The sequence below is a fragment of the Saccopteryx leptura genome, chromosome 12 (assembly GCF_036850995.1).
Source record: "Saccopteryx leptura isolate mSacLep1 chromosome 12, mSacLep1_pri_phased_curated, whole genome shotgun sequence".
Classification (NCBI taxonomy): Eukaryota; Metazoa; Chordata; class Mammalia; order Chiroptera; family Emballonuridae; genus Saccopteryx; species Saccopteryx leptura.
The window spans coordinates 37,238,640-37,257,433 of record NC_089514.1 but is presented as its reverse complement, the minus strand read 5'-3'; the positions used below and the strand labels follow the sequence as shown (position 1 = coordinate 37,257,433).

At 41.3% G+C, this 18,794-nt stretch overlaps 1 protein-coding gene across 1 annotated transcript; it reads right to left on the bottom strand.

Moving 5' to 3' along the window:
- Positions 1-2,461: 2,461 nt before the first annotated feature.
- On the bottom strand, positions 2,462-13,992 carry CLDN12 (claudin 12). The gene is made up of 3 exons (XM_066354001.1): positions 13,861-13,992; positions 12,403-12,492; positions 2,462-5,064 (listed from the first exon to the last, which is right to left on the bottom strand). The coding sequence occupies exon 3, from the start codon at positions 5,030-5,032 to the stop codon at positions 4,298-4,300; it is 735 nt and encodes a 244-aa protein (XP_066210098.1). The 5' UTR covers positions 5,033-5,064; positions 12,403-12,492; positions 13,861-13,992; the 3' UTR covers positions 2,462-4,297.
- Between the last annotated feature and the right edge of the window lie 4,802 nt (positions 13,993-18,794).

Sequence of the window (18,794 nt, the reverse complement as noted above, 5' to 3'; positions counted from 1 at the left end):
ATGTTTTGGGCTCATCTTGTACATTCCTTGCCCAGGATTAGAAATAGTCTTTTCTCCAGGGGACCCTGTATAGGGTGTATTTTTTTTTTTTTTTTTTTTTTTTTTTACAGAGACAGAGTCAGAGAGAGGGATAGACAGGGACAGACAGACAGGAACGAAGAGAGACGAGAAGCATCAATCATCAGTTTTTCGTTGTGCATTGCGACACCTTAGCTGTTCATCGATTGCTCTCCCACATGTGCCCTGACCGTTGGCCTTCAGCAGACCAAGTAACCCCCTGCCGGAGCCAGCAACCTTGGGCTCAAGTTGGCGAGCTTTGCTCAAACCAGATGAGCCCTGCGCCCAAGCTGGCGACCTCGGGGTCTCGAACCTGGGTCCTTCCTCATCCCAGTCCGATGCTCCATCCACTGCGCCACCGCCTGGTCAGGCAAGGGGTGTATTTTTTAAAAGTAGTCTTGGATAGTGGTTGCAAATGTTTCTCATTTCTGGTTGATAAATCGGTCTCTGTGACTTCAGTTAGCACGAAAGGATTCTCTAGCATTTAGTCACCCTCAGTGAGCCTGCCCAGCTGAGGGGCGGTGTTTGCCCTGTGGGGTCTTAGCATAAGCAGCTGGGGAGACCCAGCCTGAAGCCAGTGCAACACACCGCTCTGCTGTCTAAGGTACCGTGGGCGCAGTGAGGAGCATCTGTGAGAACTATCCCCAGGAAGCCGGAATCCAAAAAGCTGAAAGCTCATCCCAGGTTTCAGAAATGTTAAGGTGACTTACCTTTCAAGGCCACTTCTGGTGACCTCAAGTTCTGCAGTCAGGAAAGGCCCTCCTGTCTGAGCATTCGGTAGCTCCCAGTCTCCAGAATCACAGACCATTAGGGTAACGCCATGATGAGGCGAACCTGGCACACAGATTTCACTTACTGCTTTTTCGTGGAATGTTACAATCCGGTAATTCCCGGAACCACTCTTAAGAATGGATAAAGGGTCTTGATGCTTCTGAAATAATAAATCCAGTTCTCAAATTCTTTTCCAATTGTTATTCTACACAGTTCTAAATAGGGCTTTCTTTTTCAATTTGTGTATATTTGAAAAGCACTCTCAAAATATAATATTTTACCTTTAAAGCATTGAAGAAAATGAGGAAACAGAAACTTGTAAAAATACATCTTTAATAACATCAAGAAGTACAGTGCAGTTTTATCAAGGTTGTACATTGCAGCTTACAACATATTATCGATGACAGTGAATATTTACAGGTAAACGTAGGGTTCTTTCCTCCCATGCCCGGAGAAACCAAATCTGGTGCGTCATACCACATTTACGGCTGCTTTTCAAGATGGCTTCTATAAAAAAGGCCCTCAATGTTAATAGCTTGTAACAACAAAGACCCCCATCACAATGAGAGCCTGATGAGTGTTCAAAAATGACAAAAGAGAATGGTAAGTACTTGCTTTCCCCTGATGGCTTCGAAGAATAGGTACTGATAGCAAATCTGAAACAGTAAATACAAAAAGAGAAACAGCTGTTTCTTCTGTTTCTTCTGTCTAGTGAGTCTACAATAAATACTGATGTAAGGCTACAGATTAGGAAAAGAATCTAAGAGATTCTTGTAGGAAAAAGTTAACATTTATATTTAAGATCCCATTAAAAACTGATAGATGAATGGTTTGAGTCATTTCTTTAACATTGTTTATACAAAGAACAGGGAGATGGTGGGATTCTTGACACTTCTGGACAGTTAGTGAGAAAGGAGACTGAAATTAACTAGCAAAGGGGGAAATCAATATTAATCTTAAAATTCTACCTGCCACTGTCTTGGAATGATCAAAATTCGGCTCAAACCGAGAAGAGTTAAAAGGAATAGAACTGAAGGAAATGAGACGCTGGAACTAAACCCACAGTCAAGCATGCTTTCTGACGGCATTCAGAAATTAGAGACTGGGTTTACTCACTATATACAGAAACTAGTGTCGGAATTAGAAACAAAAGTAACACTAACACCCACAGAAGTACCAGAATCATACTCAGATTTATAAAAAGGCATAAGAGTCGGTTTACCATGCAACTAAATTTTTATGGAATGTTAAAACAGTCCAGTAATGATTAATGGTTAATAGAACAAAAACCCTTACAAACACACTACTGATGTGTAGCAAATTACACCAATTAAGTAAGCAGCTCAAATTCATAAGGGTAAAGACCCAGTATCCCTGAATTTCTAAGCATTCATATCAGTGTTAACAATGGTTTCATCAAAATGTTAGCCCATTCGAAGAAATTTTACTCTTCCCCCCTCAAAACATCACCTTTTCACAGGTGAAAGTAAACATGCAATTTCTCTACCGCTTTGCCCCTTCTCATCAATCACATAGTGTTATTACAGTGTCTAGGCTAAAGTAGGTGCTCTGAAGCCGTGTTTTTCAACCACCGGTCCACAGATCCGCCAGTCAGAAATTTTTGCCAGTCTGCAAAAGAGTTAACCACTCTGATGTGGTATGAAGATTACAGACCTAATGATCTTAGTCTAACTCACTTAAGCTCAAGGTGATTTCTGCCTCAGCAGTCCCTGAAGTAATTCTATTTTCACCGGTCTTCAAGTGTAAAAGGTAGAAAACCACTGCTCTGAAGAAGCCAATGAACTGAGGTCCTAGGTTCCAGAATACTGGCAGCATTGTTCAATAAGCTCGTCTGCCAGAAAGCCGTGTCTCTGGTTGAAGATATTCCTGGATCAATGATCGAGGAGTCAAGCCCAGCTACCAATGAAGTCAGACTGTTCCCTAACTGCCAAATAGTATGACCTTCTCTATTAAAATTTTTTAATGAATGATCCCTGGAAGAATGGCTCAATTGGTTAGAGCATCATCCAGATAGGCGAAAGTTACAGGTTCAATCCCCGGTCAGGGCACATACAAGAATCAACCCATGAATGCATAAGTGGAACAACAAATTGATGTTCCTCTCTTTCTCTCTCCTTCCTCTCTCTAAAAATAAATAAATATTTTTAAAAATAGTTTCTATAAAAAATTCTTAGTGAGTGGGACAAATCTCATACTTTTCATGTATCCTGCCACTATGGCACCTTACTAAAGTATTAGGCAGAGATTTATGCTCAAGGAACTCCTCAGTGATGGGGTCAGGAACTGAGTCCAGAGTGAGTGTGGTCCCGGTGATGCACACCTTACCTTACCCACCACTCAAAAGGCAGTCACACGAGGGAACCTCTGATGTCTAATCACTGAGTACCAGATGCTTGTCCCCTGCCACTGTCTACAGAACCAATTGGGTCTCTTGGTTTTCTTCTCTTAGTCACTAAGATATTATACACGGGCGTGAGTACCACTTGGTGGATGAGATCTGTAAAAAGTGTTTTTCTGCCTCAGAGGAAGCACCAATCCATATCATGGCACACTTTAACTCCAAGAATACAATTTACAGAACCACTAACTCTTAAAATTATTAAAAGTTATCCAGTGGCCTGACCTGTGGTGGCGCAGTGGATAAAGCGTCGACCTAGAAATGCTGAGGTCTCCGGTTCGAAACCCTGGGCTTGCCTGGTCAAGGCACATATGGGAGTTGATGCTTTCAGCTCCTCCCCCCTGTCTCTCTCTCTCTCCCTCTCTCTCTCTCCTCTCTAAAATGAATTAAAAAAAAAAAAAAAAGTTAGCCATACAGTTAAAATGTTAGGCTTATTTTCTCTGATATCACTTAAAATGCATTTTTAAACACTGACATGAGGTAGAAGATAAGGAACTCACAAAAGAAAGTCATCTTCAAAATACTACTGAACTCTATCCAATACAATTAGCCCTAAGAAAAGTCACAGCTTTATGCTAGTAACCTGACTGCTATAAAGATAATGTATTACCCTTACCTGAAAGAAATTTCTTATATCTGCAATTGCCCTTTTCAATTGTACTGGGTTAAAGGATTATAGAAAAAGGAAAATACCCATTCTGAAATATCCGGATCATCCACAACAGCTTATCTTACTCATCACTGTTTACACTACCATGTTCCTCTAATCACCTCAGTTGAGACACTGGTCATTTCCACTTGAATTACTGATCAGATATCAATATGGAGGTTAAAAACCCTCCTAGCATAAGAAGTAAGATAAAAGGAATGACTCACCATTAAAATAATGTCCTTTTCATAAAACTAGCAGCACTTCATTCTACTAGAGATACAAATTTGGCTTTCATAGACTGGTCACAAACACGGAAAATGTACATTGGTCCAAAACAGCTCCTTGTACAAGGGAAATAAATGCGAGGCTGTCAGGTTTCTTTAACAACTCTCCCTCCATTAGGTGGTGTGTGACACCACAGGAATGTCGATTTCAATGGCAGAGAGGCGGGAGCGGGCAGAATAGGGCTGCGAGTAAGTATGCACACTGGGAGGGTGGGAGTACAGGGGCTGCCAGAAAGGAGAAGGCAAAGACCTGCACGCACAATACCAAATAAACAGCAGGAGGGCCGTCATAAACAGGCCCCCAGCACTAGCGATTGTGACGTACACTGCATAGTCAAATGTAAAGACCGGCTCGAACTTCCTGTTCAGATGGACATTGTAAAAGAAGACCCAGATGGATGGGGACAGGCTCACAGTCCCTGCCAGGAAAAACAGCAGCCCAGCCACCAGGTGGCAGCCTGCACTGTTGACCAGACACTTGGCCAGCTTGATGTTGGGCACTGAGGACCTGAAGGCCGTGTTGCACATTCCAATCAGGCAGAGCAGCAGGGCGCCCACTGCGATCAGGATGCTGAGAGGCAGGGTGAACTGGAGGACCCGCAGGTCCAGCTGGTCAACGGAGGAGTACCACGTTGTGTCATACATCAGGCAGTCGCTGCTCCCGTCGTATCGGGCACACTTCACCCACAGACCTATGTAAACAGTCAGGTTCTTCTCGTTTCGGTTGAATGTGATTAGTCGCAATTTTCTCCAGTTGGGAAGCAGAGTTCCCGCAAAGAGGCCTGCCACCGAGGCGATCCCACACAGGAAGGAGAGCACTGTGGCCGCGTGGACCTCCCGACAGCCCATGGCGGGCAGGCTGTGCAGCACTGTCGGTCGGGCTGGGGGGACACACAAGAGGACACAGCATGAGGGGACAACAGGGGAGCAGAGCAGAAAAGGTGGCACTCACTGGCAACATAACCAATGACGTCTCTGAGAAGAGGAAATCCTGTCCTCGTAGCCTCTATGGGTGTAACTAAAATGTTTATATATATTGTGTGTGATACCTCGGGGCACAGGTGCACACACATTTGCTTGGTTACCGCTTACTGGGTCATGTAGCAACTAAAGTCTTTAGACGTATTTGTTTTCACAGAGAATCAGAGTTAGAACCAAAATAATTTCAAATTCTCATAACATCACATCAGAAATTCTCTTGGTTGTCAAAAATCATTCAACATACATATATTAAGTACTTTTCTGTGTCAGGCACCCAAATATATAGGGTCAGGGCACTCAACAACAATCAACCACAAACAACACAAGTTCAGCCTCAAATGCTCACACAGATGTGAAATGAGACTCGTACACGGCGGAGGTGAAGAGGCTCGTAGGAGACAAAGGTGTAGGGAGAAGGCACAATAGGACAGCCAAGTTGGGGGCAGAGGCTGAAGCAGACTGCTTGGGCTCTAACCCCTGCCTCCTCACTTACTGACCTTGGGTCGGCTACAAACCTCTCTATGCCTCATTTCTCTCATCTGTAAAGTGTGAAAAGTAACAGGGCCTACCTACCTCACAGAACAGTTCCAAGTGTTTAATGAGTTAATATAATGTCAAGTGCTTAAAACCTGTCTGGCACGTTTTAAGTGCAAGGCAAATGTTAATTGCTTCTCCATGATGCTTGAATAAATGGTAAAGGAGAAAAAGCAAACATCTCATTCTTTTACACACACTGGAAAATTACAAAACACAAATGGACTCTTCTCCACTGAGTCAGTCAAATGAAAAGACAAGAAAAAGGTCCCTGAAATTATTCTGCTCAGCTATTTCCTGGCTGTTTCAAGATGACTTGCATGCTTTGAGGATTGTTACACCACTGGTTATTATACTATTACTGCTCATATAAGATAAATGCTAAGATTTCTGAAGTAATTATAATCTACCTCTATTAATGCTATTATAAGGATCAGAAAAGTAGTAGCCAGCTCTCTCTCATCCTGAATTAAAAAGCTACTTACTCTTTTTCTATATATGACAAACTATCAAAACCAGTATCTTAATCAGCTTTAATTTCTTCAAAAATTTGAAACTCACTCCCCAAATACCCACTCAAATATATTTTCTGACTTCTATCATGCCTACTATGGGGCAACAGAACAGACTGCTTTAATAAGGTAGCACGTTTAGTTCTCTTTTATTTATTTGTTTGTTTGTTTTAGAGAGGGGAGGGAGGGAGAGGATAAAGGGAGAGAGGATGAGAGAGTGACAGAAAGAGAGACAGAGAGAGAGAAGGGGGAGGAGCAGGAAGCATCAACTCCCATATGTGCCTTGATCAGGCAAACCCAGGGTTTCGAACCGGCGACCTCAGCATTCCAGGTGGATGTTTTATCCACTGCGCCACCACAGGTCAGGCCACACATTTACTTCTTTTAGTTTGGTCATGACAAAGTGGCAAGGTGGAAAATAGTCTTACTTCTGGATACAGTATAGGTTTAGAGAATCCATCATCCTTTACAGAGTCAAATATCTACTGAGAGTTCAGGAGTCAGGAAGAAGAACATGACCAAAAATGCTATGAAACTGGGTTAGGGCTTGACTAAATGTATTCAAATGGGAAGGTACAATGTTCTTTAGAAAACAATGCATTTGTATATTTAATCTAATCATATACCCTAGGAATAATTTTAGTAGCAGAAAATATAGGTGTGTGGACACACTTAGCTATATGTGTGTGTGTGTGTGTGTGTGTGTGTGTGTATGTGTACAATATAAAATCAGAGTTTAAGCACAAGAGGCCATTTTTTAAAGTCCTTAAATTAAGCATAATTAGTTCTAAGTTTCTCCATTAATATTTACTATTTGTTTATCATGTTGTTTTCGGTCACTATTACCAGCAGTAACAATTGTTTAAGAAAATGTTATGGATAAAGAACAAAAAAGATATTATAATTCTTATTTTTTCGCGCAAACATGGAAGGTGAGGGGTGCTGCCTTCTTAAATTTAGCAGCCGACCCCCTCGGTCCAGCAAAGGAAACTAGTGCAGGTTTGGGAATATTTACACTGGAAAAGGCAACTAACGAAACCAAGGCTCCTATGACTTTGATTAAATTTAGGTTTAAATCCTACCTCTAGAAATCATATTCTCTCTCTTTCTCCATATATATATATATACATATATATATGTGTATATATATATGTGTGTGTATATATATGTGTATATATATATCTCCATATGTGTGTGTGTGTGTGTGTGTGTGTGTGTGTGTATATATATATATATATATATATATATATATATATATATATATATTTTATTTTATTTTATTTTTTTTTTACTCAGAGACCTAGCCTTTTCCCTGGATCACCAGCAACTCCCGAAGCAGAAGACAGGATCCTGGACCCAGGGCCTGGACCTCTAGTGCTCTAGTGGGCTAAAGATAACATCTTTCCTTAAGTTATGTTTCAGCTTCTAAGCCATAAAGTGACAGGACCCCTGGCTACTTCCCCATGAACCAGATAAAGAGACACCGGAACAAACCTCAGAACCTTCCTCAAGACCTCAGGAAATGATTTACTACCCTTATCTCACTTCCCACCTTCAGCTCCCAGCAACCCCTAAACCACACCCTAGATCAGCGGTTCTCAACCTGTGGGTCACGACCCCCGCCAGGGTCAAATGACCAAAACACAGGGTTCGTCTAAAGCCATGTATTTCTGATGGCTTTAGGCGACCCCTGTGTTTTGGTCGTTCAACCCCCCCCCCCCCCCCCCGCCGGGGTCGCGACCCACAGGTTGAGAACCGCTGCCCTAGATCGTCCGCAACCTACACACTCTCAGGGAGTTCAGGTTTGAGTTAAATCCCGGTCCTCCTGGGTGGCACCATTTCTAATAAAATAGCCAACATTTCTCCACTGCAATGCTCGGTGTCTGGAGTCTGGCTCTGCTACCACTGGGTAGACAAACTTTCCTTTGTTCCAGAACACAAATGATGTAAAGCTCCAGAATTCAGCTTCCTGTTAACTTTTGCTCATTCATCTGTCTCCCCATACACTGTAAGCAACTTGCATAGTGCCTGGCACACAAGGCATTCAAGGAATATTTGAATATATTAGTATTGGGCCCTGTAACAAGACTACAGTACTCACAAAGGGGGCTATCGATAATGAAGAACTGGACAAGTAGCTGATGCTAACGATCATTCATTCAACAGGTATTCACTGACTATCTAGCACATGCAAAACACTGTTAGGTCCTGGAAGAAACCTGAGGCCACCAAGATTTGGACCTTGCCTCAGTATGTTAACCATCAGACTGAGGGAAATTATATGCTGTTTTATAAGAATTCAAAATACTGACAGTGAATCAGTTGTATGATTTACTACATTTCAAGTGATTATTGTTTGGTATTAACCAGTAAACCAATAATATAAAGTGGTGCCTTGACACACGAGCACTTTAAATCACGAGCAATTTGGGAGACGAGCAGTCACTTGCAGGATTTTTTGCTTTAAGTCACGGGCAGATATTTGAATCACAAGCTTCCGCCACCCTCCACTAGATGGCCTGCTGAATGTCCTGAAAGGGAGGAAGAAACAAACTTCCACGGAAAGGTTTTTGTTGCAACGGCCTCTAAGTGAAAGCGAGGAAAGTGTGGAGAAAAAGCCAAAGTCAGTGAAGAAAATGATGATGATTAAGCAAAGTAATAAAACAGCAATTAAGTTTAATGATCAAGTTACATATCATAGTAGTGTATAAGTTAAAATTTGCAATTAAATGTAGCAGTAAGGGTATAGAGAGTAAGTTATGTTAAGTGATAGCACACGCACGAAATGAAAACCTCCTCTGCCAGCTCCTCCCCCTCCACCAGCATCTTCCCTGACCTTGAAGGTAAATACACTTCATAAACCAGTTTATTTCTGTACATTCTCTCTTATTATGTATATATTTGTAAAGTACATTTTCTTATTTAAAAGCATATAAAACAAAAAATTCATGTGGTTTTGGGTGTCCAGAACGAATTAATTGCATTCCCATTAATTTAAATGAGGAAATTCGATTTGACACACGAGCAAATTGAGTCATAATCTCGGCCATGAAATGAATTAAACTTGTGTATCAAGGTACCACTGTGCCGGTTTATAAAAAATGTGTCATACAGGTTAGAAAAAGACTAAATAGTGAACGACAATGATGACTTGATCAAAGTTGTAAAGACAATAAAAAGGATCCCTCTGTTTCTCTCAAAGCTTCAGAACTCCCTCAGATCACCTATTCAGAGTCCTAGCCCTCAGAACGCCCTCGGATCACCTATTCAGAGTCCTAGCCCTCAGAACGCCCTCGGATCACCTATTCAGAGTCCTAGCCCTCAGAACGCCCTCAGATCACCTATTCAGAGTCCTAGCCCTCAGAACGCCCTCAGATCACCTATTCAGAGTCCTAGCCCTCAGAACGCCCTCAGATCACCTATTCAGAGTCCTAGCCCTCAGAACGCCCTCAGATCACCTATTCAGAGTCCTAGCCCAATCACAACTTCTTCTTGCTTTCAAAGGTAGGGTTCAGATACTTGGCGTATCAACGTAACTGAGATTTCTCCAATCAAACTGCCCTGTACCACTGGTTCCTACAATTCAAAATGGAATGGGAAACAAGATCAGGATGAATGACGTTATTATTAATTAATAAATCCCTGTATTTATCAGCCTACAGACTATCAAATGACAGTGATGAACAGAGATAGATCAATATTTCTGACAGCATGTGCTCAAATTTATCCTGCATCAGATCAATACAAGGGATGCACCAGCCCCCTGAACTTGCTTTAGCTGAAGCACTCCGAGCTCAGATCGCAGAGATTGCCTACAAGGCCTATGTACAAAGCCAACAAGGATTTTTCAGAAGGGAAATACTATTAACCTCAATTTGTTAACTAAATTTCGGCCTCAGTGCTGGAATTAATGTCCTTGCTCTTTGTATCTTTCTTTGGCTGCTTTTCTTTTTGAACTGTTAACTCCATACACATATGATTTGATAAGTCATATATCCCATTAGAAGGATGAAGTAACACTTTATAGGGACAGCTGGAAGGAGTATGTTTAGTGATTTAAAACTAAAAGAAATGCTGACTCTCAGGTTTGGATCTGTTTGTACTAAGAAAGTAAAAAGACCTCTATTCTTGTGCTATGCACCAACTGATTTTGAGTCAAGAATGATTTTTTTTCAGATGCCAATCTTACCATTTCACTAAATTTCTCACCATTCAGTGACTTCCTATTTCCCTCAGGATAAAATTTTTAAAGTTTCAAATCCCACCACCTAGTTCCTGCTAAATTCTCAATCTCCTTACGTGTCACTCACCCACCTTACACATTAATAGTCTACACAGCTATACTACTTTTCTTTTAACTTCTCAGATTTCCCACTTTAACTTGGCTAAGGGCTCTTCCTCATGCTATTCTTCCTCCTAGCACTTTCTTAATCCCGTCCATCCTATTCTTTGCGCAGCTAACACGTATTCATCTTTCTAGTTTCTAGTTTCCTGGCCTCCCTTCCTTCCCTTTAATCTCCCTTGGCCCGGTTATATGCTCTAGTAGCACCTTTGTATTTTTTCTTTGGAGCAGCGATTGTGCTTATTAATTCTTTGTCAGTATTTCTCTTTCCCACCAGACTGTGAATTCCAGGAGGACAGAGAGCCTTTTGTTTTATCCGCTGTGTCCAACACTGGCATAGAGAAGGCGCTCAACTACTGTTAAATGAATAAACAAACTGAAAAATAAAAGGTCCATATGAGTATGGTCAGGATGCAGAAAGTTGTAAATTTCCTCTACTGACAACAGACCCACTCATTCATCTCCTGAGTTCTGAAGCCCCCAGCGGCATCTAGACTGGGCCCCTGCTTCCCACTCCTCATGGGCAGTCTCTCCCACTTTTTAAAACAAAAGTTCATTTTCTTCCCCTAGAAACTTCCCAAGAATGGGACCATTGCCAGCTATTTACACACAAACTATGCGTCTACAAATGTCTAAGTTTGGCAACACTGATTAAGTCACAGAGTGGTTAGGAAGTCAATCAATTACATGTTGTTGCTTATGTTTTCTTTCTTTTATTCTGTTTTCAATGTAATGTTATGCATTGATTACATCCCTCTTCATTAAGAGTGGTTAATATATCAAATTAAGATTTATGAAAGCTAAATAACATATATTTGTATTTATATTTTCTTTTCAAAATAGCAATGGGGAAAAATAAACATATTTTTTGCCATATGAAGCCCCCTTATTAGGGACTGTGGAAAATAAGCAAAGAACACACTTCAACAAACCTGCGGAGCACTCATGAACACTAGCTGGGAGACGGCCTTGCGCTGGGTTATATATGTTTATAGACACGGGCTTGTTTCCACCTGAGAGGCAGCTGGGCACTGTACCCAGGAAATCAGAGACCCAAATGCCAATCTCAGCCTACCACTTACAAACTAGAGAAGATATCCAAGTCCTCTGAAAGTCAAAAACTTCTCTGTACAGTGTCCCCAAAGGGAACTGTAAGATCACGACCTAGTAAAGCCCTTTGAAAAACACCATATGGTCAGAAATTTAAGTCTGTAATGATTATTAGTAGAATTACTTACTTTCTTGAGCTTGGAACATACTTTTCTCTGAACTATCAGCAAACAACCACAGATGATTATAGTCATATGACAATAATGACAGAGTATTCTCTTTGGAGTAGTTACTAACCAAATCAAACAAGGATTGTTTCAAAAACAACCCCTTTATATTTTGTCATTCAATTATCTGTTCGACAGTGACTTTCAGAGAAGTAGATGGATACAATTTGGTATACAATGAAAGGTTATCAAAGATATAATTTCAAATAAAAACATTTTCAAAAGAGTATCTGTTCTGTGGTTTTGAACAGAGCTGCAGGAAGTCTGGAGCAGGAACAGTAGCTAAGAGCCTTAGAAATTCACAAACCATTACTATGTATTTTTTCAGAACAACTCTAAGGAATTGCTATATGAGAACATATGTAACAGCAGCTATATTAGTTACTGATTGGTTACAGTTGCAGTCCTTTATACCTGTAATTTGGTTTTGTTTTTTTTTAGAAACTTGTACATCATCAATCATTGCACTCACAAGGACGGTCTGTCCTATAACTATTTTGTTGAACAAGAGAAAAACGTGTCATCTCATTAATGGCAGCAAAAAGAAGAGATATAATCAAAGGATGTACTTACTCTGTGAGGTACTTGATAGTTCTAAAACAACTTTAATCAACTTTGAAGAAATATCTGTACATCTGAACAAAGAGTAGGAATGGTCTGGGCCTAAAGAAATAGGAGAAATGCCCCAATTAATACCCTACTTCTTTAAAACTCAATTTGGATTCACATGGAATTAGGAAAAATAATTAGCAATCATCTAAAACCAATAAAATGTTATATCAAAAAAGGGAAGTAAGTTTCTTTTAAAGGCACTTTATTCTTAAATTCAAACATATGTAACATACAGAACAAAAATTAACTTTCATTTTATGATTTAAGATAGAAATAAGTAGTAAAAAACACTGTCATGGTGATAAATTATCAATGTCTGATGAATTTTTAGATCATTTTTATAACTATAGTGAAAGAAGAAAGAGTTGAGGAAACACTGGGGAGTTAGTTGTCTGGAAAGTAAAAGAAATTATGTTTCTTCATTTGATCTTTGCCAAAAGGCCAAGAAGCCATTACTATGTTTCTTTTATGCCTTTTTAATGGATACTGACAAAACTAGGCAAAGCTGATCTGCACTGTGCATACTAAAATTTGCAACTAGAATGCTTATTTGAGTTCACCAATGGTTCAACCTGCCCTTTGGTATGTCTCCATCTATCTTTAAGCATCAGCAACTTCCTCTTCAACTATATTTATCTCAATAGGTATGACTAGAGTGAAAACTTCTGCACGCCTGACAACTTCCTGGCTTAGGGCGTGTATCGCGAGCCCCATTTATAATCATTACATAGAATGCTGCCCGACGCAGTCTGCACAGAAGGGCCTTCAATTAAATTATTATTTACTAAATGTATGTTTCTTGAGTTGGTATCCAGCATAACTGCTCTCACGCAAAGCTAAGGAGTCATTTTACAATTAAAAACACACCCCATTCTGCCTGCCTTGTAACTGAAATGATAAGTAAATAGTGGCAGTTACTCTCATCGTGAATTAAACTCAATGTGTACAACAACCAAACCAACCCACCCGGCTCCCTGAGCCATGCCCGCGTAGTGCGGCCCCACGTCCGGCCTGTCCCCGAGCTGGCTTCAGGAAAGCACCCCGGCCCCCGGCCCCTCTCCCGCCCTCCGAGCTGCGGCTTTAGGAGACAGGCTCCTCCGTGGGGCCAGCGCAGTCACCGCTCCGGTCACAAGCCCAGCCCTGCACTGGCGAGTGGGTCTCCACCGCGAGCGGGTCATCTTACACCAGCGCCGCAGCTGGGATTAGAAAGAGCACCCTGCAGCTGCAGAGCCGCCGCGTTTCCCACGCCTCCGCACAGGGCACGGAACGGCTCCGCCAGACACCGCCTCGCTCATCCAGCCCCGCCAGTGGGGTCCGTCCTCAGTGTCCCCGCTTCCCCTCCAGTTACCTGCTTTACCCAAGATCCTCGCCCACTTATGCAAAAGACCCAGAAACCGGGCCGGTCTTCACTACACCTACCTGTGCCTCACATCCCAGGCATTTTGCTTGCCCACACCGAGCAGTCTCTCCGAGCCGCCCTCTCAGCGTCCCAGGAAGTGCGTTCCCAGCGAACCGCCCCGGGGGCTTCTGGGAGCCGATTCCGGTTCTCCCGAGGCCCTAGATGGGAATGGACTGGATAATTGGGAGACTACAATTCCCAGAAGCCACCGGGCCACCAGTCACGGCAATATCCTGCGTTCACCTACTTCGCGGATCTCCCACCTTCCCCCATTCCTCTCGCGTCTTCAGTTCCGTCCAGGTTTGCATTGTAGGTTAAAAAAAAAAGTTCAAAAAAAAAATCTAAGCATGGTTTTGAGTTGGGTACCCACGTAAATGTTTCCGACTAAATGTGATTTGTAAGGTTTGTTAGCAAGATAATTCTTAAATACTCCCCTGCCCCCTCAAAGTACTTACCAAGGCACTAAGCGAAAAGAGCTCAAACGCTGTTACTTTGAAACTGTTCAAAGGTACAGAGAATTTGAACCAATACCCATATACTTATCTTCTATATTCAACAATTAACATTTGCCACATTTATCCCTGTTTATTGTGTGTAATCATTTGAAAGTAGGAGGTATTCGTCCTGGCATGTCAGCGTCCTTTAAAATGTTTTAAATATATATTTAACTGCTTAAGTTTATACGGGGCTCTGCTGCATATTAGTTGGGTGGCCTTAAGCAACTTTTTTCTGTCTGAGATTATCTGTAAAATGAGGATAACATCTACATTATAGGGTTGTCTTGAAAATTATGAGCCTAGGCAAAGTGCCAGCACATAATAACTCGCTATTAGATATTAGAACTAACTTGACTCTCCTGCACAATTTCAACTGTCCTTCCCCTCTCCGTTTTATGGTTTCTCCTAAATGTGAAGTCCTGTATTAGTGAATATCTGAATTAATATAAAGGATTTAGAAGTTTCACATAAGACTGATCTGATTTCTTTAAAAATAAAGGATGCTGAAGTGTCATGATGCCCACTACTTTCAAATAACCACATACACACACTCACACACACAAATGGAGACAAGGTGAACAGGGCAAATGTTAATATGTGTTGAATCTAGAGAATTATGTATATGGGGTGTTTGTTGTTCTATTCAAATTCTCTGTACCTTTGAAATTTTTCAAAATAAAAAGTTTGAGAAAAACCATCATAGCTTTAAACAAAAGGATGGTGTCCATCCCTATCCCACTCTGCTCCTCCTGTATGACCTTGGGCAAGTTAAGGGAACACTTTGTTCCTCAGGATCTCATTTGAAATAATAATCTGTGTGTGTATTTAAAAAATGGTGAGAATTAAAGAAATTATGATACAGAAGTTTACAACAGTGATGACACAAAATAAGAACTGTATATGTTTGCTATTACCATTTTCCATTTTGTTTTGCTCTGGTAACAATGAGACTATTTGTTAGTGATGGAAAAGGGGGAAAGACTACTATCTGTCCGCTGCTACCACCTTCTCACCTGTCACACTGCTTCAGAGGCTGGATAAATTTATCTAAGAGCAGAAGCATACGATCCCAAAGCCAGACCTAGAAATGTAATAATGAGAAAGAAAAGTAAAAGGGTTTGGGGACAGGTAGGCTCTGGGTTCCAGGCCAGCTCTAGAAATAACAGATGGATGATGGCAATGTAACACAGTATAACTCACTTCTTTGAATTCTAGTTATCTTATTTATAATACTTAATTTAATCAAATAGTTGTGTACAAAATCATTTTATAATGCATTTGCCAATCAATGATAAATATTACCTTGTTAGCAGACTGTAGCTGAGATGTATAGGTAATTGATTACAATTTTTAAAATAACAGCTCCAAAAAGGGGGAAAAGCCTTATTTCTGGGGCAGGGGGATTGGACGAGGGAAGTAAAGAAGGACCAATAATATATGAAAATTATCTGACTTTGGGTGATGGACACACAATGCAATCAATAGTCCAAATGCTATAGAGATATTCACCTGAAACTGAAGTACTTGTATTGGTCAGTGTCACCCCATTAAAATTAATTTCTAAATTAAAAAAAATCCTTTTTCTAGACTTTCTATCAAGTTCAGATGTATGGTATATGGCCAGTAGCCGTGGCCACCCTCACAGCCGCCTGGCCCATGCAGGTTCGCATTTGATTCAGACAGACGGTAATGAAACAATGGAGCCAAGAACTGGTGGGTCATTAGCTTTAATTCTAGCTTGTACCCGGCAGGCAAGAAATACACACAGTGGGAAAACAATTCTCTTCCATTCAGGGCTCCCAAAGCCACTGACTTATCCGAGTTTCCTAGAATCAAAGGTATCTACCTCACCAGCCTTATTCACCTCTGTTCCCCATCTCCTTCTCTCTGCACAAACTGACTTCTCCTTCAGCACTCCGTGATCTTGGCTGCTTCTCCTCTCCTCCACGTGGCCTTTCTGTGCTCTCCTTTATAGTGTAGAAATCCAAACCTTTAAGCCAATATATAATACAAATAAGGACGTCTCCAATACAAAGTCACTTATCTGAGGCATAATGGGTTTCCTCATGAGAGTGCACCACCCCTTATCATGCAACAGTCAAGGGTGTGGGGAAAAGCTTAGTTTTGAAACTAAGCCTTAGGTTATAACGGCCCTGCCTGCTTTCAGCCTGTCCCCCAAACCCAATGCAAACTAAAAGCGAGCAAACATATACATCATATTTACAAACTTATTTGACTAACATATGGTTAGCCTGCCTTCATTACAGCATAGATGGAAATACATGCCCTAGTGGGCCAAAATATTAAAATATCCCTCTTAAAAGTACTTTAGGTAAGAATTTAGATACCAATCAACAATCCTGGCTTTCCAGTTTTTCTCAGCAGAGACTCTTTAAGGAATAAGGCAAAACAAATTCACTGCACTATACCATCACCAAAATTCTACAAAGATTCCCATTTGGTTACTATATTAGTTTCTTATTGCTACTGTAACGAACTAGCACAAACTCAGTGGCTTAAAACATCACAAATTTATTACCTTACAGTTTGGAGGTCAGACGTCTGACATGGGTCTCACTGGGCTAAAAGTCAAGGTATCAGCATGGTTGCATTTCTACTGGTGGCTCCAGAGGAGAATCAGTTTCCTTGTCTTCTCCAACTTCCTGAGGGCACCAGCTTTCCTTGGCTTGAGGCTCCCTTCAATCTTCAAACTATGCCACAGCTGGTTGAGTCTTTCTCCATGTAAATTATATCACTCTGATATTCTTCTGCTTCCCTCATCCATCTTTTAAGAATCTTTGTGATTACATTTGACCCATCCAAACCACCCAGGTTAAGTTCTCTATTTTATGGTCAACTGACTAGCACCCTTAATTCCCACTGGTCATGTACGGAGCATATTCAGATTCCGAAGATGAAGATGGAGATGTCTTAGAGGACCATAATTCTGCCTTCCACAACCACTAACCTCTTTCTGGTTGAATCCACAGGCCTCTTTTGGGTCCTAATTCTCTTCCACCCATCCAGATCCACACTGCACAATTCTAAATTACTCTTTCCCCCCCTAAACTATTCTTTATTGGATGTGAAAACACCAACCTTTGCACTCTCTTTGAGTGCATCTGATTCGTTCCCTGTCCACCTGTTGCTTTCACTTCCTTTTCCCTGCTCTCCAGTTATCCAAACTTTTTCAGAAGGCAACCTGTTTTCTACCCTCCAAATCCACAACTCTAGCCAAGACTTTCCATAACGTCTTTACTATTTCTAATTACAGCTCATGTGGTTAACTGCTGTTACTTCAACTTCAGCATTTTCCAAATACAAATTAATAAATGTACCCCTTACGTCTTCCATTATTCTTTGTCAATAGTTTCTTATGTTCTTCTTTTATTGTCTTATTTTTTATGTTCTTTGGTGTTTTCCTCATACCTTTTTACTCAAATTAGGAACCACATTCTCTGACTTCTTCCTTTGAAATATTCACTTCCCACTTATTCACTGTGTTACTGGTCCAAAGTCCATGTTCCTGACACTCCAAAAGGCCAAAACTCAAAATGTCAGTTTGGAGTGAGGAAAATTTGTTGATTGAGAAGGTACCTACTGAAAAGATGGGAGCATTAGCAGTTTCCTAAATCTATCTTAAAAAAAAAAAGTAGAGTTCAGGCTTCTTTTATGTCAAGGGAAGAGGAAATGGGAGGGGCTGTTTTTGTAAAAACTCAGGCCCCAACCTGAATTCCTCCAATGATTAGAATGTCAAAAGCAGGAGCTATTAGCCTAAAGGCCTGGGAACAATGCAGGCTGAAATAAGACAGAGTCACAGAGACCTAGCATTTCACTCTGTTACAAATACCAAAAATTGACCTCTTCACATTAAGAAACATGCAACAATTTCCTTACATAGTTAATTTTAAAATGTAGGTAACAGCCTGACCTGTGGTGGTGCAGTGGATAAAACATCGACCTGGAAATGCTGAGGTCACCGGTTCGAAACCCTGGGCTTGCCTGGTCAAGGCACATATGGGAGTTGATGCTTCCAGCTCCTCCCCACTTCTCTCTCTCTGTCTCTCCTCTCTAAAAATGAATAAATAAATAAATAAATAAATAAATAAATAAATAAATTTAAAAAAAAACATAAAAAAAAAAAAAATGTAGGTAACAGGCCCTGGCCAGTTGGCTCAGTGGTAGAGCGTCGGCCTGGCGTGCAGGAGTCCCGGGTTCGATTCCCGGCCAGAGCACACAGGAGAAGTGCCCATCTGCTTCTCCACCCCTCCCCCTCTTCTTCCTCTCTGTCTCTCTCTTCCCCTCCTGCAGCCAAGGCTCCATTGGAGCAAAGATGGTCCGGGCACAGAGATGGCTCTATGGCCTCTGCCTCAGGCGCTAGAATGGCTCTGGTTGCCCCCTGGTGGGCATGCCAGGTGGATCCCAGTCAGGCACATGCGGGAGTCTGTCTGACTGCC

What these genes read in the sequence shown, in the direction of transcription:
- CLDN12 (XM_066354001.1), bottom strand. Translation starts at nt 5,032, where the DNA reads ATGGGCTGTCGGGAGGTCCACGCGGCCACAGTGCTCTCCTTCCTGTGT.